General features: G+C 37.7%; 1 protein-coding gene across 2 annotated transcripts in view; it reads right to left on the reverse strand.

Annotated features, from left to right (window-relative positions):
* The window catches only part of nfatc3a (nuclear factor of activated T cells 3a), a 51,677-nt gene extending 37,290 nt beyond the window's left edge, over positions 1-14,387 (reverse strand). The window contains exon 1 of one of the 2 annotated variants that reach the window (XM_023790331.2): positions 14,310-14,387. In XM_023790331.2, the coding sequence (XP_023646099.1) occupies positions 14,310-14,316 (7 nt within the window). In that variant the 5' untranslated portion in view covers positions 14,317-14,387. Of the gene's footprint in view, positions 1-12,517; positions 13,028-14,309 lie in introns of those variants that run through there. The other variant, XM_023790330.2, reaches the window with a different exon arrangement.
* Positions 14,388-16,845: the final 2,458 nt, after the last annotated feature.

The raw sequence follows: 16,845 nt of genomic DNA on the forward strand, positions 1-16,845 counted from the left end.
TCAACATTAAAATTATGACAATACCAGTTAAGGCTAACAAACTGACTTAACCCAGGACAGCAGGTAGCAAAACAGCTGAAGATTCATTTAGCAGCCATTTGTACCAGATTCCTGCTGTTGTTTCTCCAGGTATAAAACCTAAAATATGCAAGTGCATTAAATAAAAGCTACTGGAAAATCGTGCTTTTGCAACATTATAATCACCAACAGAAAACCTAAGCATGCACAGCCAATCTGTGCCATGCCTGAGCCATGGAGTGCATCTGTCCCTATAATGGCAATGGCCTTGTGCTGATGGCTGCCCATTACTCTCCCAGGAGGTGAGGACTTCACTTATTCTGCCTCAGCATGGACCTTGCCTGTTGTCATGCTCATGCTTTGACGCCCATGTCTCAGTGATGGGAGAGAAAATCCTTATGGGTCACTGGACTGTACAGTGCTCCAGAGTTACAGTACCTCAAAATAAGGAGGGGAAAGAGGTTATACTTCCGTTACGGGCTGTATGATTAAAGCACACGTTTCCTAACCGTATAACGATATCCAGATCCATTAAAGAAACAAAGGGAGAAAGAGAGACATAAGCAAGTAATTAAAAACAGCCATCACAGCTTGCTATCACAACCAACATCATGGCATTGTTTTAAGGAAGTGAACAAGCATTCTGAGCTTTAAAGTAAAATTTGAAAAAAGCTTGAGAAAAGTTCTGCCCAATAATGACTGAGTCAGAGAAACAAGAGTTATGTGCAAAAAGGAGAATCAGTGAGAGAGGTTCATGAGACGAAACAATGTCTTTTTTAAAGTGACATTTAAGAGAGACGTTCTTCATAATGTGTTAGACCTGAAAGACAGACTGCTAGAGTAAACAGCACAAAAAGAAGAGCTAAGGAAGTGTGCAGTTACAGCTTATTAACTGAAAAACCACTGAGGATTCTTTCCCTAGCGGTCAGCCCCGGATGTCTCAGGTCCATTCGTTAAGGCAATTTAACATATGTTTCCATGCTTAATGATCCTTCATCCAAGTGTTTCAAAAGAAGAGAGGGAGAGAAAATGGTTGCTTTCAGAGAAACTGTTCCCTGCAACATGTGAGCCAGATCTGCCATCAATTAGTTGCCCCTGTTATGGTGCCAATTAATTTGCATGGCTCCCCAGACAGAATGGAAGTGGGAGGGCAAGAACACAGCGGGTGGCGTGGCGGCTCAAACACAGCGTCTGCCCTCTGAGGAAAGCCGACCTCACCACAAACAAGTGCTTTGTGCTACAAAGCAAGTCTGGTGCCAACCCTCTAATTAGAGAGGAAGCAGCAAAGGTCCTTTTCTAAAAGGCCTGGGCTTCACATTATTTTATAACTGAGGGGTTGGTTGGGATTGTGACCATGCAGAACACAATTTTCCTGCCACATGATGTTAATATTTAAGAAATACCACTTGCCTGGAGGTGAATGTGGACCAAACAATCAAGATGGCTTTCACTACATTCGTTTGTATTATGGCCCAAAGATATTTTTTAGTAAATAATTTTGCCCAACGTTTTTTTTTGTCAGAGCAAACAGCAATATTTAAAAACGAGATGATTTTGGCTTAAGAATATTATAAAAGAATATACGGTTGTGCCAAAGTTAAATTTAAGCTTTAAATAACTTGTATAACAACTTGAATGCTATTTTATACACACATTTTGAAGAGAACAGACTTGTAATCAACATATTTTAAAATATGACCAAGCTCCTAATGAAATTGGGAGCACCACCTAGGACTCACTTGGTTAATAATCACCCCCCATTACAAATCTATGTATTACTTACATACCTACCTCTACCTGCTGTTACACTGCTGTATTATTTCAGCATATTACTATTTGCACATGCTACTACGTCTGTACTTATGACGACATCTGTCCCCCCCCCATGTTAGATCCCTATGTGTAATATCTTTTCTAACTCTGCATAACCCTGGTACATCTATATCCCACTGTTGTTTTTTATGTCATGGACCGTTGTGAAACATTTCACCGTGACTCATGATTGGTATGCGACAAATAAAATTAGAATTTGAAATTGTATTTGTGTACGCTATGCTACTTAGCTTGGCTATTGGGCAGTTGATTGAGAGCTGAAAAATGCCTAAACAAAAACAGTCACATAGGCCTTAATAATAAGTCATGCTGTCTATTTGGGGTAATGCCAGACGAAAAAGGAAAAATTCTAATCCGTTAGTCATGAGGTTGGCAAAATAAAATGAATGAAATCCCCTAAATAAATTTCATTTAATTCTGCAGAAAACAGGGTTGTGTCACTGGAAAGGTGGTTTGAAAATATTTCCCATTATCATTTTAATATATGACATAAAAGCAGAAAATGTGTTTTACCAAGTGCATATTGTCATTAATTGGTTAAAGAATACAATATGAAGACCCTTCTAGAATCATCATATTAGGGATGGGCGATATGGCTGAAAAACAATACCACGATATTTTAGGTCACTGTATTGATATTCAAAATTAAAACTTCTCTAAAATACTTTTAAAAAAAAATCAGGACAGAAAGGACAGAATTAAATTATGGCCACATAGCACTGCAAACAAATGTGTGTACCGTTAACAAAAGCACTACACATTGTAAACAAAATCTATGTATGTAAGATTCTTTGAACAATTTTTTTTCTGATAGTTCTCTTCTTCACGTTTCACTTTTTTTCTGCACTCCTTTTTTACGGTACATGTGTACAATATGTTTTTTTCCCTGTGCGCTGCATTTTTCATTGTGTTTCACTATCTGGCCTCTTTTTGACATGGTGTGGATGGGCGGGGCTTTGTGGGGGGAGGGGGGTGTCTGTCACTACCAGATCCCCCCTTCCATACCACCTGCCTGATTCGTACCTTGCATGTCTACGCATGCACAGCACTTTTCAGTATGCATATACAATGTTACTGTTTCTGGCACTCCATGTGCATACAGTTACTTTTTCTGGCACCATCTAATCCGTTCATCCTGCCATTTAACAGGAAACCATATTGTCTACATTTACAATAAATGAAATCGATAACAATACATTATCAAGCTATTTCTTATGAAAAAATGTACTGAATATAAGAAAAAAAATCTATATAAAAATCACCCAGCTCTACGTCAAACCTCAATAAAATCAAAATAAGTTTTAAAAAGTGTTAACCCTAACATGAACATGGTTTGATTTTTTTGAGCCATCAGTTTTAAGACTTACTACTTTTTTGTTATGGGTAGGAAATAAGATTTTTTCGCTTCACCTTGTCTTTTTATACTTACTATGTAATGACTGTAAAGGCTGCTGTAGTTAATATTTAGGAGTTCATATATGAAGATTTCAATGTAATATCATACCACTATCTCAGATATTAAACTGCTATATATAAAGATGTCATTAAAATTCCCATTAGCTAAACTAGGGCATTATGACCAGCATCTGCCTCCGTTTAAAATCTATGAGCAACAAGGTGTAAAGAAACAGTAAGTAACTAGTAAGCAACAAGTAAGAAATGTAAGAAACACCTTGAAATTAATATCTAGACCAATTTGTAAAAATCACAATATACTTCTCATCAAAAGATTCTGATGAATGCCACACAGAGCTGGAGAAACTTAACAGACAACCATCATTCCTTGCAGAAGTGCACACACATGCACACGACTGCCTATCCAGTTAAGCGTAAAGAGGCTTCACTGTTCCTAAGCTAATAATAGACAGAAATGCTCCACCACGCAGTAGGACCCAATGGCCGTGGCCTGCCTGTGACACAATGCCTGCTGGGGGGTAGGAAATGAAGGTTAGGGATTTCTCAGCACGATGACGACAAGAGAAGGGCACCACACCGATACGATATTGGTCTTTTGCTGTGACTCTGCTTACCTTCTTGAGAGGTGTGGGGGGGGGGGGGGGGGAGAACGTGTCAGGGTCTGATTGGTTCAACACTTCGACTACCGCTGACAGACAGAGCAGAGAGGGGTGGAAGAGGGTGCTTCTGAAAGCCTGCATCCAGGTTTCTAACTGTGTCAGTTTGAATTTTTGCCACACCCACGGTTTTTGTTTTTTTTTTTTTTGAAAAGCTGACATAACATTATGTAGAACCACCTTGCTGTATAGTTGCCAGTTTAAAAGGAAGTGTTAAGTAATAGCTACTATAGTGGCTTCTTCTAATTGGCTGATGCAAGACTGTGGCATTGGACTGAGGCAGGAAATGACCCAGCAAAGCAGCTCTCAGACAACAGCAGAGCACAGTCAACACAGGCTGCCCATACTCTGTCAGTCACACATCTGTGGCCTGCATTCCACAGCAGATGACAATTCATGTTAGAAAACTGAAAATCTTTAAGTATCAAGTAAAATGAGAACAAACTTGTTAAAACTTCCACAAATGCATCTCATGTAACATAAAACTATATTCAGGCTCACTGATATCTTCCTGCAGATTGCATCTGATCTTTGCTGATGGACAAGTAGAAAACACCTCTAAATAAAACCCCCAAATTGACAGCATCATGCTGAAGTGTTAGAGGATAAAACATTCAACCTTCACTTTCGCTTCATTCTGTTCCATTATTGAGATTGTTCTTTTCTTTTATTAACCAGATTCATCATCACCGCTGCTCTTTCCCTGGTTTTGCTTTCTTTACAAGGGGAACTACAACAATTTTAAGCACAAATTTTTAAAAAAAGGAAGCCTGGAGTCATGATGTCGTAGCTCCAGTTCTGTCGATCAAGCACTTTAAATAAACACTGTCACTTTTTTCCTTCTCTGATAAAGCATATTTGAAATCACATACATTCAAATATGATTTCAGTTTAATGCTGCTGTATGCTAAGTAATATGCATTCGAAACCTACACAATTATGCCAAGAGTGAAATGAAATAAACGCTGAACGGATGCATCATGTGTACCAAAGCTCCGTAATTCATAGGTATCAGCCAGGAACTGATCAGGCTCAAGATGCACTGATAGGCAAACCCAGCACCTGTTTCAAAACCCTCTACAACTCAGTCCAACTCATTAACCCATCCATCAGTGAGAATCCACTGCAACCCCAGACTCCACATGTAAACAATGGCCAAAGCTATGTGGTTGAACAGTGGATACTATATGGCAGAAATTGATATTAACGTGTGAGGAAAACAACAAGAATGGGCCAGAAAGTCCCAGTTGTCTCCGGAGAGACAAGTCCTCATCCATGCCCATTTAAACTGGAAATAACCCTGCAAAGGGTCAGTTTTTTCACTAATGCCCCACCATAGCAAGGATATAACATGACATTCACAGAAAATTAATACATCCAAGGAATTGTTTCTACCGTTATGTCACATTGCCAGACGTGATGAGTTATTGTTCAGGAAACCATGCCCACTTATAGGGAATTAATCATTTTTGGTTTAATGGACTAACCTTTTGCATAACAAGTGATAAGGAAGTCTCCCTCAGTTTAGTCTGGATGGCAAGCAACAAGCTCAGCCAAACACATGCCTAAGACCCTGCTCCCCATCACATCCTAATGCTTTCCAGCACTATGCCTTACGTTTGAACGAACACACTTCCATTATAAAAAACTTTTCTGACAGCTGGAAATTTTAAGTCAACTAACTATAACATTGGAAAACGTGTCATTTTGTCAGGATTCCAACTATAGTTGTGCATAGCAAGCACAAATAAAAAAATAAATGCACAGGCTGCTATAACAAAAGGAAAAATAATGAAGAAAAATAATTTAGGTGAGCATGCTCTTCTACACTGGAGCCTAGATGACTTTCACTGTAGTGTAAGCCACCTTCTGTATGCTGATACAGTCCACGAGCAGCTTGGGTTACACTAAATTTAAACCTAGACAGATGCCACGCGTAGCTTCATACACCGATGCCAGGGAACAAACAAATACTAACTTTTGGACCTTCTTTACCTTTCTACTACCAGTTCCCTTAGTGTGCAGAATGTTTGGGAGGAATTCCAAGAGTAGAGACCACCCCTCAGCAGGCACAATCGGATTAGGTGTGCATTCTGAAGGGGTTGCATTTCCATCAGTCAAGTACCCTTTGGCCTGACAAGCTGATACACTGTGAACAGGCCAGAGGGCTACCCCGCATACCTCCGATGCTGCAATGCCACACAGCCCCACACAGTCCACCCATAATTCATTCAGAGCACAGTCACAGTATAGAGACAAACTTATGCCTACCCGCTTTAAAGTCCACCAGCCTCTTCACAGCTGCCTGACAATTCTAAGTAACGTGCTAAACAGCTGCGCAAATTTGCTGGAAAACTGGATTTGCAGTGACAACTTCTCAAACAAATTCAGATCGAGAGAGAGAGAGAGTGCACATTAGAGAAGCAGCGACAACAAGACGCTTAGCACAGCATTCTTATATCAAAAGCACAATGTAGGCTTGTGTGATTTGACAAAATTGTCGGTGATCTGACAGTGACTGACCGGCGATTATCGCCTTTGTTGAGGGAGTAGGCTTAGGCTACACACAAAGCAAGATAACAAAGACTTATAATGTGGCTTTCAGTTCAGCCTTGCAGCCTACATTTCCAACACAGTTAAAAAAAAAAGGCTATTATTCTTTAACTCCTCGTAGATTTCTCAAATAATCTTTAAAGTATATCTGGCCCATGACGTTTTTAAATCATGACTAAATCCCACCTTCCTATCAATACTGTTCCACAGGGAATAAAAGTTGTTCCGCTAATCAGCATCGTCAGCAAACTCTTCCCTCACCCCTGATATTACCTTTTATCCCAATATTTTTAAACTGAAATATTATTTTTTAGACAATGCCCAGGCTTAGTACACTGAATAAATTTCAGCAGAATTTTATTTCAGGCTAAGCTTCAAAAGTAATCGCCCTTCAGGTGTGCTTAAAATAGCCCAATGTGCATGTGACTGACAAGCAATGGAACAGATGGATTCACCTGAACAGGCCTGGCTTTGGATTGCACTCCATGAGTCACAGGTACACCAATGTGCTCCAGGTCCACTAGAAATTAGGACTGCGACAGCTGTCATTGAACTGGTTTAAAATATAAAGACTAGAAACAAAAAGCAATACATACTGTATGGGGGGGATTGGTGGACATTATTCTCAGTGGATAACGATGAAGCCTACAACCTAGTGAGCTTTGGAGAGAGACAGTAAGACAGAGAGGCTTCACTGCCTTTAATGAGCTTCAGTGCATATGTGGTGGCTGTTACTGACTCACCTCTTCCCCATTGTTTAAAACTCCTTTGCCACCTGAGGTGCATTTGGCTTCCCTTAGCAAAAGTGATTATTTAGATTTTGCCATTCAGTCAGTCACCTCTATTTGCCCTCCTTAGGCAGAATTACAACATGTCCTGACCCACCCACCCATCCCTTGACTGCATTTGGCTATCTGCCTCATAAACAAAACAAAACAAAACAACAGAAGTCGCACATTGGCTAAAGCCAGCACCAAAAATAACATGTGGTATCACTGTCTAAGATTAAAAAGAATGGTTTCTTATTTAAGACTAGCCAGTTAAACCAACATCAGCTTGTCTGATTGTAAATAATATCATTTCATGGAAATAGGAGATAAAAGGTTCAAATGAACACATGAAGTGAAGTGAAATGAAGTTCATTTCAGACCAAACTTTATCATGTGAAAAGTTGCTAGGTTGTTTTTTAAAAGCTATAACAAATTTCAGCCTTTTCCTATAGTGATTGTTGCAAAGAAAAACAAACAAATGTATTATCCAATGCTTTAATTATGCCATTATGCATACATCTACTGTGCAAGTAACAGTATTACTAATAGTTTAACTTCACAGATAAAACCCTTAGCTTCTACTGGGTGATAATACTATTAAAACAATTTTGCTCATCAAAATATAGATTTCTGTTGGAGACACACACGAAATAATGCATCGTCCACAGAAATGGTTCTTTGATCCAGACAACTAGACCCTGACATAAAAACACACTTCTAGTGAAAAAATTGCTACTCAGTACTTTTCTTATTCCACTTTCAGTATTAAATGTATTCGTTCTTGTTACAGCCCTATACTGTGACAGGCTAAAACCAATAATGACTTGATTTACCACAAACTGCTGGTGCTACAGAAGATAAATACTGATAAAATCAAAGGTGAAATTCTCACTGGGAACACCATGAAACTGCCAACAATCAGATTTGATCCACATGAGAAATAAAAGAGAAAATGAAAAAAAAATATATATATAATGCTTTTCATTTTTTATGAAAATGAAATTAAGTATTTTTCATAATAAAAAATTTTGAAAAATAAATCAGTCAAATTTTTTGAAATTTGTGAAGTTTCTGAATGTAAACTGAAAGAATCATTTATAATTTATAATTTCCCCTCAATACATATATTTTTAAGGGTTATATATATATGAATTTAAATTACCTTAGGAAAAAATATGTATTAGTGATGCACAAATAAGGAAATTTCTGGCCAATATATATTTCGAAAACTGATCCCGACACCGATTATTTAAGAGATTCTGCTTAAAGTTTAAAGGGACACTCCACCAAAATAAATTAAAAACAATAAATTACATTCCAAAAATATGAAAAAGCATTGATTTTGGTAAGAAAACACCAACAACAAGCCCCAGAGCACTATAACTATACACATCTGGATATTTATAACAGAGGAGGACTGACCATCAAGTGTGATCATTTTCTGAGTAAATTTTTGATTTTCCTACTGTCTGCACTGAATTTTCTTTTGATATTAAACACTTGCATTGCTGATGGACTAATGTTATTTGGCAGTACTGAAGCCTTCTTTTATTTTTATTTTTTTAAATATTTTTTTTCCAGAAACTTTTCATACTCTTCATTGTCTTACCTTAAGGTGAGAAATTAACTTCGTTGTGTTGAAATGTTTATTAGAAGATCCTCCTCGTGAAATTTAGTAGAGCAATGCTTGCAAAATACATTTCCAATAACATCTAAATGATTCCACACAGCAGACATTTTTCTAACTGTTTAATATGCAGGTGTGCAAAACAATATGGCTGATACCGATAGTTGGCTGATATGATTGGTACATTTCTAATATGTATATACAATCGTACGATGCAATACACTGCAAAAGATTTTATGGGATGGTTTAAAATGCCTGCCAACTTTTAATGCGCATCATCATGCTTAGCAAAAATGAATGTCTGCACAACTAATCCTAACGGTTCTGCACCTTTCAAACTCTGACACTGTCCTTCTGTGCTACCCAATTGTGTCTATGTCTAGATTAATATGCAGCTTCATGACTCCAGGACCACATACTACTGTAATTCTTTTATCAGAATCTACTTAAGGCACAGTGGGAGCCTAATCTTGGAAACTCTACTACATGTTTTTTTTTTTTTGAGGTCAACACACACTCTACTTTCATCCCGCTAACAAACAAAGGCCTTAAAAACAATGCAATAGCATATTGGTATTCCACGCACAAAAGAAAACACTATCTGAACACTACAGGTCTACACAAACTTGTACACGAGTAAAGGTGGAGTCAGATACTGGCAGGTACAAAGGGGAAAAGAAGTTATTCCTGTCGTAGCAGTTCAGTACTAATAATTCATAGTCTGGGCAGGTCTCAACAATTTCTGCTATTTCAACAAATGTCTTCAGTTGCTGAGCAAGCATCCAACCCACCTGGAGCATGGGCAAGTCACTATATATACACACCGTGCCACAAAACAATTTCAAATATTCAGCATTTAAAAAAAATAATAATTTTATTGCTTCATATATACATCTCATTCCTGTTAATTATTTACAATTCAACATCAAAATTATTTTCTCAAATACCAGCTGTAGGATACCACCTGAATGCCAATGTACTTTATTCATTGTGTAAATAGTGTTTTACTTCACAGATCTGTCAGGCAAAGCAAAGGACATAACAGAGCCAGTATACACTGGACAAAAGCCTGAAGCAGTGCTGTCCAGCACAATGCCTGATCGTAAATAAGCTCAGACATATTACATTATTTATTTGCAGATTCCACTGCCCTAAGTCCTTTTCATAGGTGTAAAATGATAAGCTACTCATACATAATCAATACATTTTACATTAATTTTTATTCACTCAGCTAAAATGGTTATCCAGATGTGTATGTCATGGCCACTGTCAAAGCAGTTCAAATTAAGAGCTTTTCTACAGTGTTAAGACACATCTCTGGCGATATGACCGGGAATCCTCTCCCTCCTTGACAATTACTCCACACCTAGTCTGATTAACTAAGATGTACAGCCCAGTACATACTGCATTTCATCCAAATTAGCATTCTCCATGCTTGTGCCAACAAAATTTCTGTCTTACTAATGAAAAACTTGCAAAAAGAAAGATTAATATTTATCATACCTGCTGTATCATTCACAAACCAAGGACCTAACACCCATATTAACTTATTTACTTTTTAAGCTTTATGTACATTTTAACAAACAAAATTATTGCTACAAAAGTTCAATTATAAATATGATGCAAAAGTGTGTCTGCTTCTGCAACTCCATTCTGTATATTCCATAGTTACAGATTCCAATTACTGTACAACTGGGCTACATATCCTACTGAGCACTGTACAGCAACATTAAACATGAACATAACCTCATATCCGCACACTTGCATCTCTGCCATTTCCTGGTATTCTGCCTGGAAGTCAGTGCTGCCCTCATTTAAACCCCAGAGGAAGATCTAAAGAAAGTATTACCTCTATGAAAGAAAATGTGTCTGTATCAAACATTTCCCTTGACAGCCCATTAGTAGTGCAAACAAATAACATTACAAGTATTCTTGTGTTACTTGAACGATAACAAGAACCTGCGCATAAAACACAACATTCATTCCTATGTATACAAAACTCCCTTTGTTGTGTACAGTAAGATTGATGGACAAAAAAATAAGAAGCATGCGATATTGTCAGAAAATTCAGAGCAATGGAGAAAAAAAACACTCAAGTCTGAACATATCAACATTTCTGCAATGGAGTTCTTCAGAATTCTACTGGGGGAACACTTTTTATGTTTTGGTACCTAAATATTAAGTGGATGAACAATCACTGAAGTATGAAAAATCTCAAAGAGAAATACCATACTGATGGTGCTGCATAGACCCCCCAGTTAATGCCCATTTGAATATGAGATAGAATGAAATCTCAACCCCACTGATGGTAAATCATGCGTCATCTGCAACAATGACTGAAATAGCACAAAATGCAATTTCAGTCATTCTTGTTGAACACGTTCAAAAATGGGTTTAGACTTTTAATAATGTATATTTTTTAATACTTTGATGCATTTTTATTCTCATCATGATAAATAGCACGACAACACTCAGTGAGTGATTTTTTTTGTCACAGTGGGTTGAGACAAACAATGTCACAGATGACTTTGACCTTGTTTTACAGGTCATAGTATGTGCAAATGTAAAAAACGGACTATAGCAAAACTAACATGAATACTCTGAAAATATGGTTAATATAATCACAACTATTTCATTCATAATGCATAAGTTATTTGCATGCAATATTTTAAAACTGCATTTATTGTTTTAAATAATTACTGAATTTAATCTTTAATATACTTTTCTGAGTTCATACACATTGTTAAATGGCAGGACAGAAAGCTGTGGAAAAATCAGTTCTTTCCATTTATTATATTAGCGTTATATCAAGATTTTGTTAACCACCAAGTATTATTAAATCATCGCGATTCATCTACCATGTGCATGCATAACATTAAAGCAATTAAATATTTAAAATAGTACTAAATTAATAAATTGAAGCTGTCGCTTTACCTTCAACATAGACCAACAATTTTAGCTAAACTTGTTTCTATATTTATATTATAAACTAATATCGGACAAACTTCCCATATAAACAGTATACTGAAGTCTGTAGTAGAAATTCCACCACCGAATATATTATTCAGTTTGTTTTTAGAAAGGTTTTACATACATATTAATGCTTAACTTGGAAAAGAAATTGTCTGTGTGCGTGTGTGTACATTTATGGCCAACTGATAAAAAAAAAAACATGCGAGGCACAGGAATAATTCACAGCAGAATTTGCTAAAACGGCCACTGATACAAAACAATAGTTAATTATAGCAATGGCCGACATCAGATACCTAACTAAAATACTAAAATGTTTTTAAAATTTGAGTCCAGAGTACCCAGAATCCAAGCACTTAAATACGAAAGTTATAGTAGTTAGGAAGCAGGCTAGCTACAGTATATCAGGAAGGGTGACTTGTTTAATTACCAATAAACCTCACTGGGTAGTTGTTAAACTAAAATAACTTAATTAGACAAAAAATTGTGTATAATGTTTACATAATAACGTTTAACCATTTAGAGTTCGAATTGAAACTTCAACTCAGGCTCGTTTTGCAAAAGACTCACAACTGCATTTTGCAAACGTAAAAATGCTAATAACCGAAATTAAAAGCGGCGTGTATTCAGAGCTCTTCAAAGGGGGTGGGAGTAAGAGGAGGGGGGACACCGACCTGCGGGGCCCAGTGGCGGCGGTGGCGGCTGGCCGTCCTCCCCGAACATGAGTCTGAAGTCCAGCTCTTCATTACCGCCGCAGTCCGCGGTAGTCATCGGCTTTGACAGCTAGAACCCCACGTCACTGTCTGTAGCAACTCTGTGCGAAATCCCTCCCCGGACCGGCCGGCAGGCTTTCAAAACATTTAATACGGTCACAAAGTTCTTTTTGTGACGCCGAGAAGAAAAAAATTAGCTAATTAGGACCAACGGTCACTCCGGGCGAATAACCTCCTTCATTGGCGTTAATTCGAGCTGCTCAACTGCTAAAAATTTCTGTTACTTTAGCGGCTTTCCCTCGGTAACAAATACTTCCTGCTCGAGTCCGAATAACGTTTTTCGAGAAGTTATACGAAATTTGGTTTCCTTCGGGGGATGCAGTTTAAAAGCCAGAAAAACGCAGCTTTGCGGAGTCAAGCTTCAATCCCAACTTTTACTGATCGCGCGTGACAGGGCAGCTCCAGCCGTGACGTCAGACAACACGCGCGCTCACGCGTACACAGAGATAGACACATATACGGTTACACATAAAACGTACTGTACATACAGGGCCCGTCATGTCGTCGAGTATTATGGGAAGTGAAGTTCCGAAAGAGAAAGGAGTGGCGCAACAAAAAGCGTAGGTTATTAAACTTAGTAACGTTCTGCACTACAATAAGTAAATATTTTACACGAAAAACACAACTGTCCACGACACAAACATGAACATTTAATCAATATGTCTATTAAATATGTGTGTTGTGTATGACAGAAATCTAGTAGGTTCAGAGAAGCAGACCACAGACTTTAAATTTGCTCCTGATCGCGAGGACTAACTCGTTGACAAAGACTAGGAGGATGTTTCGCAACCGTTTCCTCTTTTAAATGCAATGATGCAACAGAACAATAGATACAAGGAGATTAACACTGACCTTTGAGACAAACACCTTAAATCTACATCTGCAGTGGACTATTTTAGACTTCAGAGATCAATGACACAATGATGCCTAATGGCCCACAGATTCTTTTAAGTACAATGGCTCCACATACCAACTCAAATCTCAATAACCTAACTGTACACAAGTAATTGAATTTGTTTGTTAGAATTTGGCATTTTTATCTTTTCCTTAATTCTTCTAATTTTTATCTTAATTTCTTAATTCTCCTTTGGCATTTGAAGAAGTCAGCAGCTGTTTAATCATTATACTTAAAATGATTCTTGCATAATTTACATTCACTGCATTTGGCAGATGCCCTTGGTCAGAGCAATTTACATAAGTGATTAGAATTATTAACAAATAAAATAATAACAACAAAATAAATAAGGATATTTTCACTTGAAAAGCAGTACTCTGTACTTCTCTAGGTAAGGCAACATTTCAATTTGCTTTACATTTCATCCTAACTGCTGAATTTGCAGGTTTTAGTCTTACACAAAAAATTGATTTCGGTAATTAATCATACTCCAGTATAAATCCAAGAACTTGTAGAAATTAGATTACATATCAGATACCACTTATTAAAAATGTTAACTTCTTTTGTAGCTTTTTTTTAGTTGGTTATTATTAGTGGATGGAAAATATAAAATTGCGTTAAGCCCGTCATCGTTGCTGAATTGTTGGTCCATGTGAATAGAGTAAAAATAATCAAAGACGTGTTTCAAAGCATTTTGCGATGCAAAGCTCAGGAAGGTAAAGTAAAAGCTTGGTCTCTGAGCATCACAAAGTTACTGCTGCCGCCTTTTAAGGAAATCCCAATTTTCAAGCTTCTTACCGTTCATTGTAGTTTGTGTTCTGTCTGCTGCCTGTTCATGGAGGAAAATGATAAAATGACCTGGTGGGGTTAAAAAAAAAAAGAAAAGAAACGTTCTAAAATCCTTACCAATGCTGAGTTCGGCAAAAAAAACAAAACAAAAACATAATGCCCCCCCCCCCCCCCCATCCCACTAACCAACCAACCCTCCCACACACTATTTTGAACATAGCTACAGTATTGGATCTGAGTGCAATATATTCTGCATCATTATAGTGTAACGGCAATAGCAGAAGTGCTGCAAGTGTAATCCTGAGTGTCACCCTTCAAATGATTTGCTGAACTGAATCCAAGCCGTTGCTGTTCTACATGCTGTATATAAGTAATATTGATGTCATATCCACAAATTATCATGTCCCACTTGTGTTAAACAACCATCCATCCATCCATCCATGTTCTGTACTTGCTTGTCCTATTCAGAGTCACGGCAGGGGGCTGGTGGGGGGGGGGGGGTATGGTCCAAAACCTAACCCAGAAGCTACGGGTGCAATGTGTTAAATTTCTAAACAATTTTTTTAAATGCTATATATGAGGTGAAGTATTGCTCATGACTATGCATGAAGTTACTCACAGGGGAATTATGGGAACAAGAAAAAAATTAGGAGCATGCAAAAAAGACTTATCGAAAGATAGAAATGGGGCTGAACGTAAAGAAAACGAGAACTGGAGGTTTCGGTGCTGATTCACGTTTGTCACAAACAGCAGCTCCAATCAAACATTTAATCAGACACAGAGTCACACCTCAAACGCATCTTGGAATGACCCGCAAATGAAACAGCAAACTGAAACCTTTACAAAATGTCAAAAAAAAACAAACAAAATGCAAAATTGCAGCTTCTCTACCAATTCAAATCAAATATTTGAAATGGGGAATTTACAGGAAGGAAAAAAAAAGTTAGCATTTTGTTTGACTAATGTGGGCGGAGAAGCACAAGACTTGTGCATCGATGCAATAAAATCAACATGACATTTCCTGTGGTCTCATTTTGCTCATAAGCACAATTATTCAATTTGAATGCAAGGTCATCTTCTGCTGCACTGAATCGTGGGGCCAGGTGGGGGACCCTATCAGCTGTCAATTTTACCACCAGGTTCACCAGAAAGAATCATGGAAACAATTTTTCAATGCTTAACTTTTAAATATATTACAGCTTTTAATATTAAGCACAAAGAGCCAGCACTCTTGCAAGCGGAGAGGCTGCATTTTTCTGAGATGTTAGAAATATTAAATATCATTCCCCGAAGCTCTGATTGTTATGCAGTGACAGCTGTTTGACACGAGCCACGCTGCACCTGGCGTAAAAGTACTCCCTGAAACAGTGTTTCTTAACCCAGTCCTTGCCCCCCACCCCAAGACCGTCCACATTTTTTGCTCCCTGCCAGCTCCTTGCCAGAAAGTTCAGAAGAACGTGGGCCGTCTGGGGACCCTTGAGGACGGGGTTGGGAAACGCTAGCCTAAAATGTTGACAATGTGACACCTGTCATGGCTGTGACAAGAGGCGCATGCCCAGACTCTGTTTACAGTTCATACTGCGTGTTTCATCCTCTCTGATGACCTTTAAAAGGAGAAGATAAAAACATGATATCCACACAGATTGTGTAGGAGGGTGTAGATGTGGTTTTAGATGTTAAGTTCTCGTAAAAAAAAAAAAAAAAAAAGTTGAGATGAAGAAAAAGTGAAAACCCACTCGTCCCATTTGATACTTGTTGTTCTTTCAAGGATTGAACAATTGTTGTTGTATACATAACGCAGAAGAAAGGCATTTAGCAAGGACCCATTACAACAGATATACTGTTGTTTTACTAAAAAGAGACATATAGATTAATTATTCACCACACATTTAAAATTATGAAATGTCATTAACTTCTTTTATGGTTATTGGTTTGTTTATTTACAGTCATAAATCAGTGATAAATCTTCAAAGTACTTTGGTTCACGAATGTTGTAAAAGGCTGCAAAAAAATCATTTTTCTAGAGACAAAAATATTTCAGCATCTTGAAAACAAAGCATTTTCATTTGTGGCATTAGCGATCGAAATAAAATAAAATAAAATATTTGTCTCAAAGAGAATTCCAGATGATTTTCTTTTGCTTCTGCCCAAAATAAAAATGCCTGTACACCGGTCTAACTCAGGACCATCTAAAGCAGGGGTGTGAGACTCCAGTCCTGGGGGGCCGGAGCCCTGTGTAGCTTAGTTCTTTCCCTGTTCCACCACAAATGATTCAGCTCAAGAGCTGTGTGATAATTAGCACAAGGAGTTGAATCAGGTGTGTTAAATGAGGGGAAACCCAAAAATGTGCAGGGCTCCGGCCCCCCAAGACTGGAGTCTGACACTTGTTATCTAAAGAATAGACTATCTAAAGTTTCCTCTTTTAATACGTGATTTTTTTTTTTAACAGCTCAGCAAGCTGTTAAAAAATAAAAATAAAAACAAAAACAGAGCGCTTCAGGGCTTCACCTGTAGGCCTTCATCCTTCAGAAGTGACTGACAAGTA

This window comes from Paramormyrops kingsleyae, chromosome 11, assembly GCF_048594095.1.
Source record: "Paramormyrops kingsleyae isolate MSU_618 chromosome 11, PKINGS_0.4, whole genome shotgun sequence".
Classification (NCBI taxonomy): Eukaryota; Metazoa; Chordata; class Actinopteri; order Osteoglossiformes; family Mormyridae; genus Paramormyrops; species Paramormyrops kingsleyae.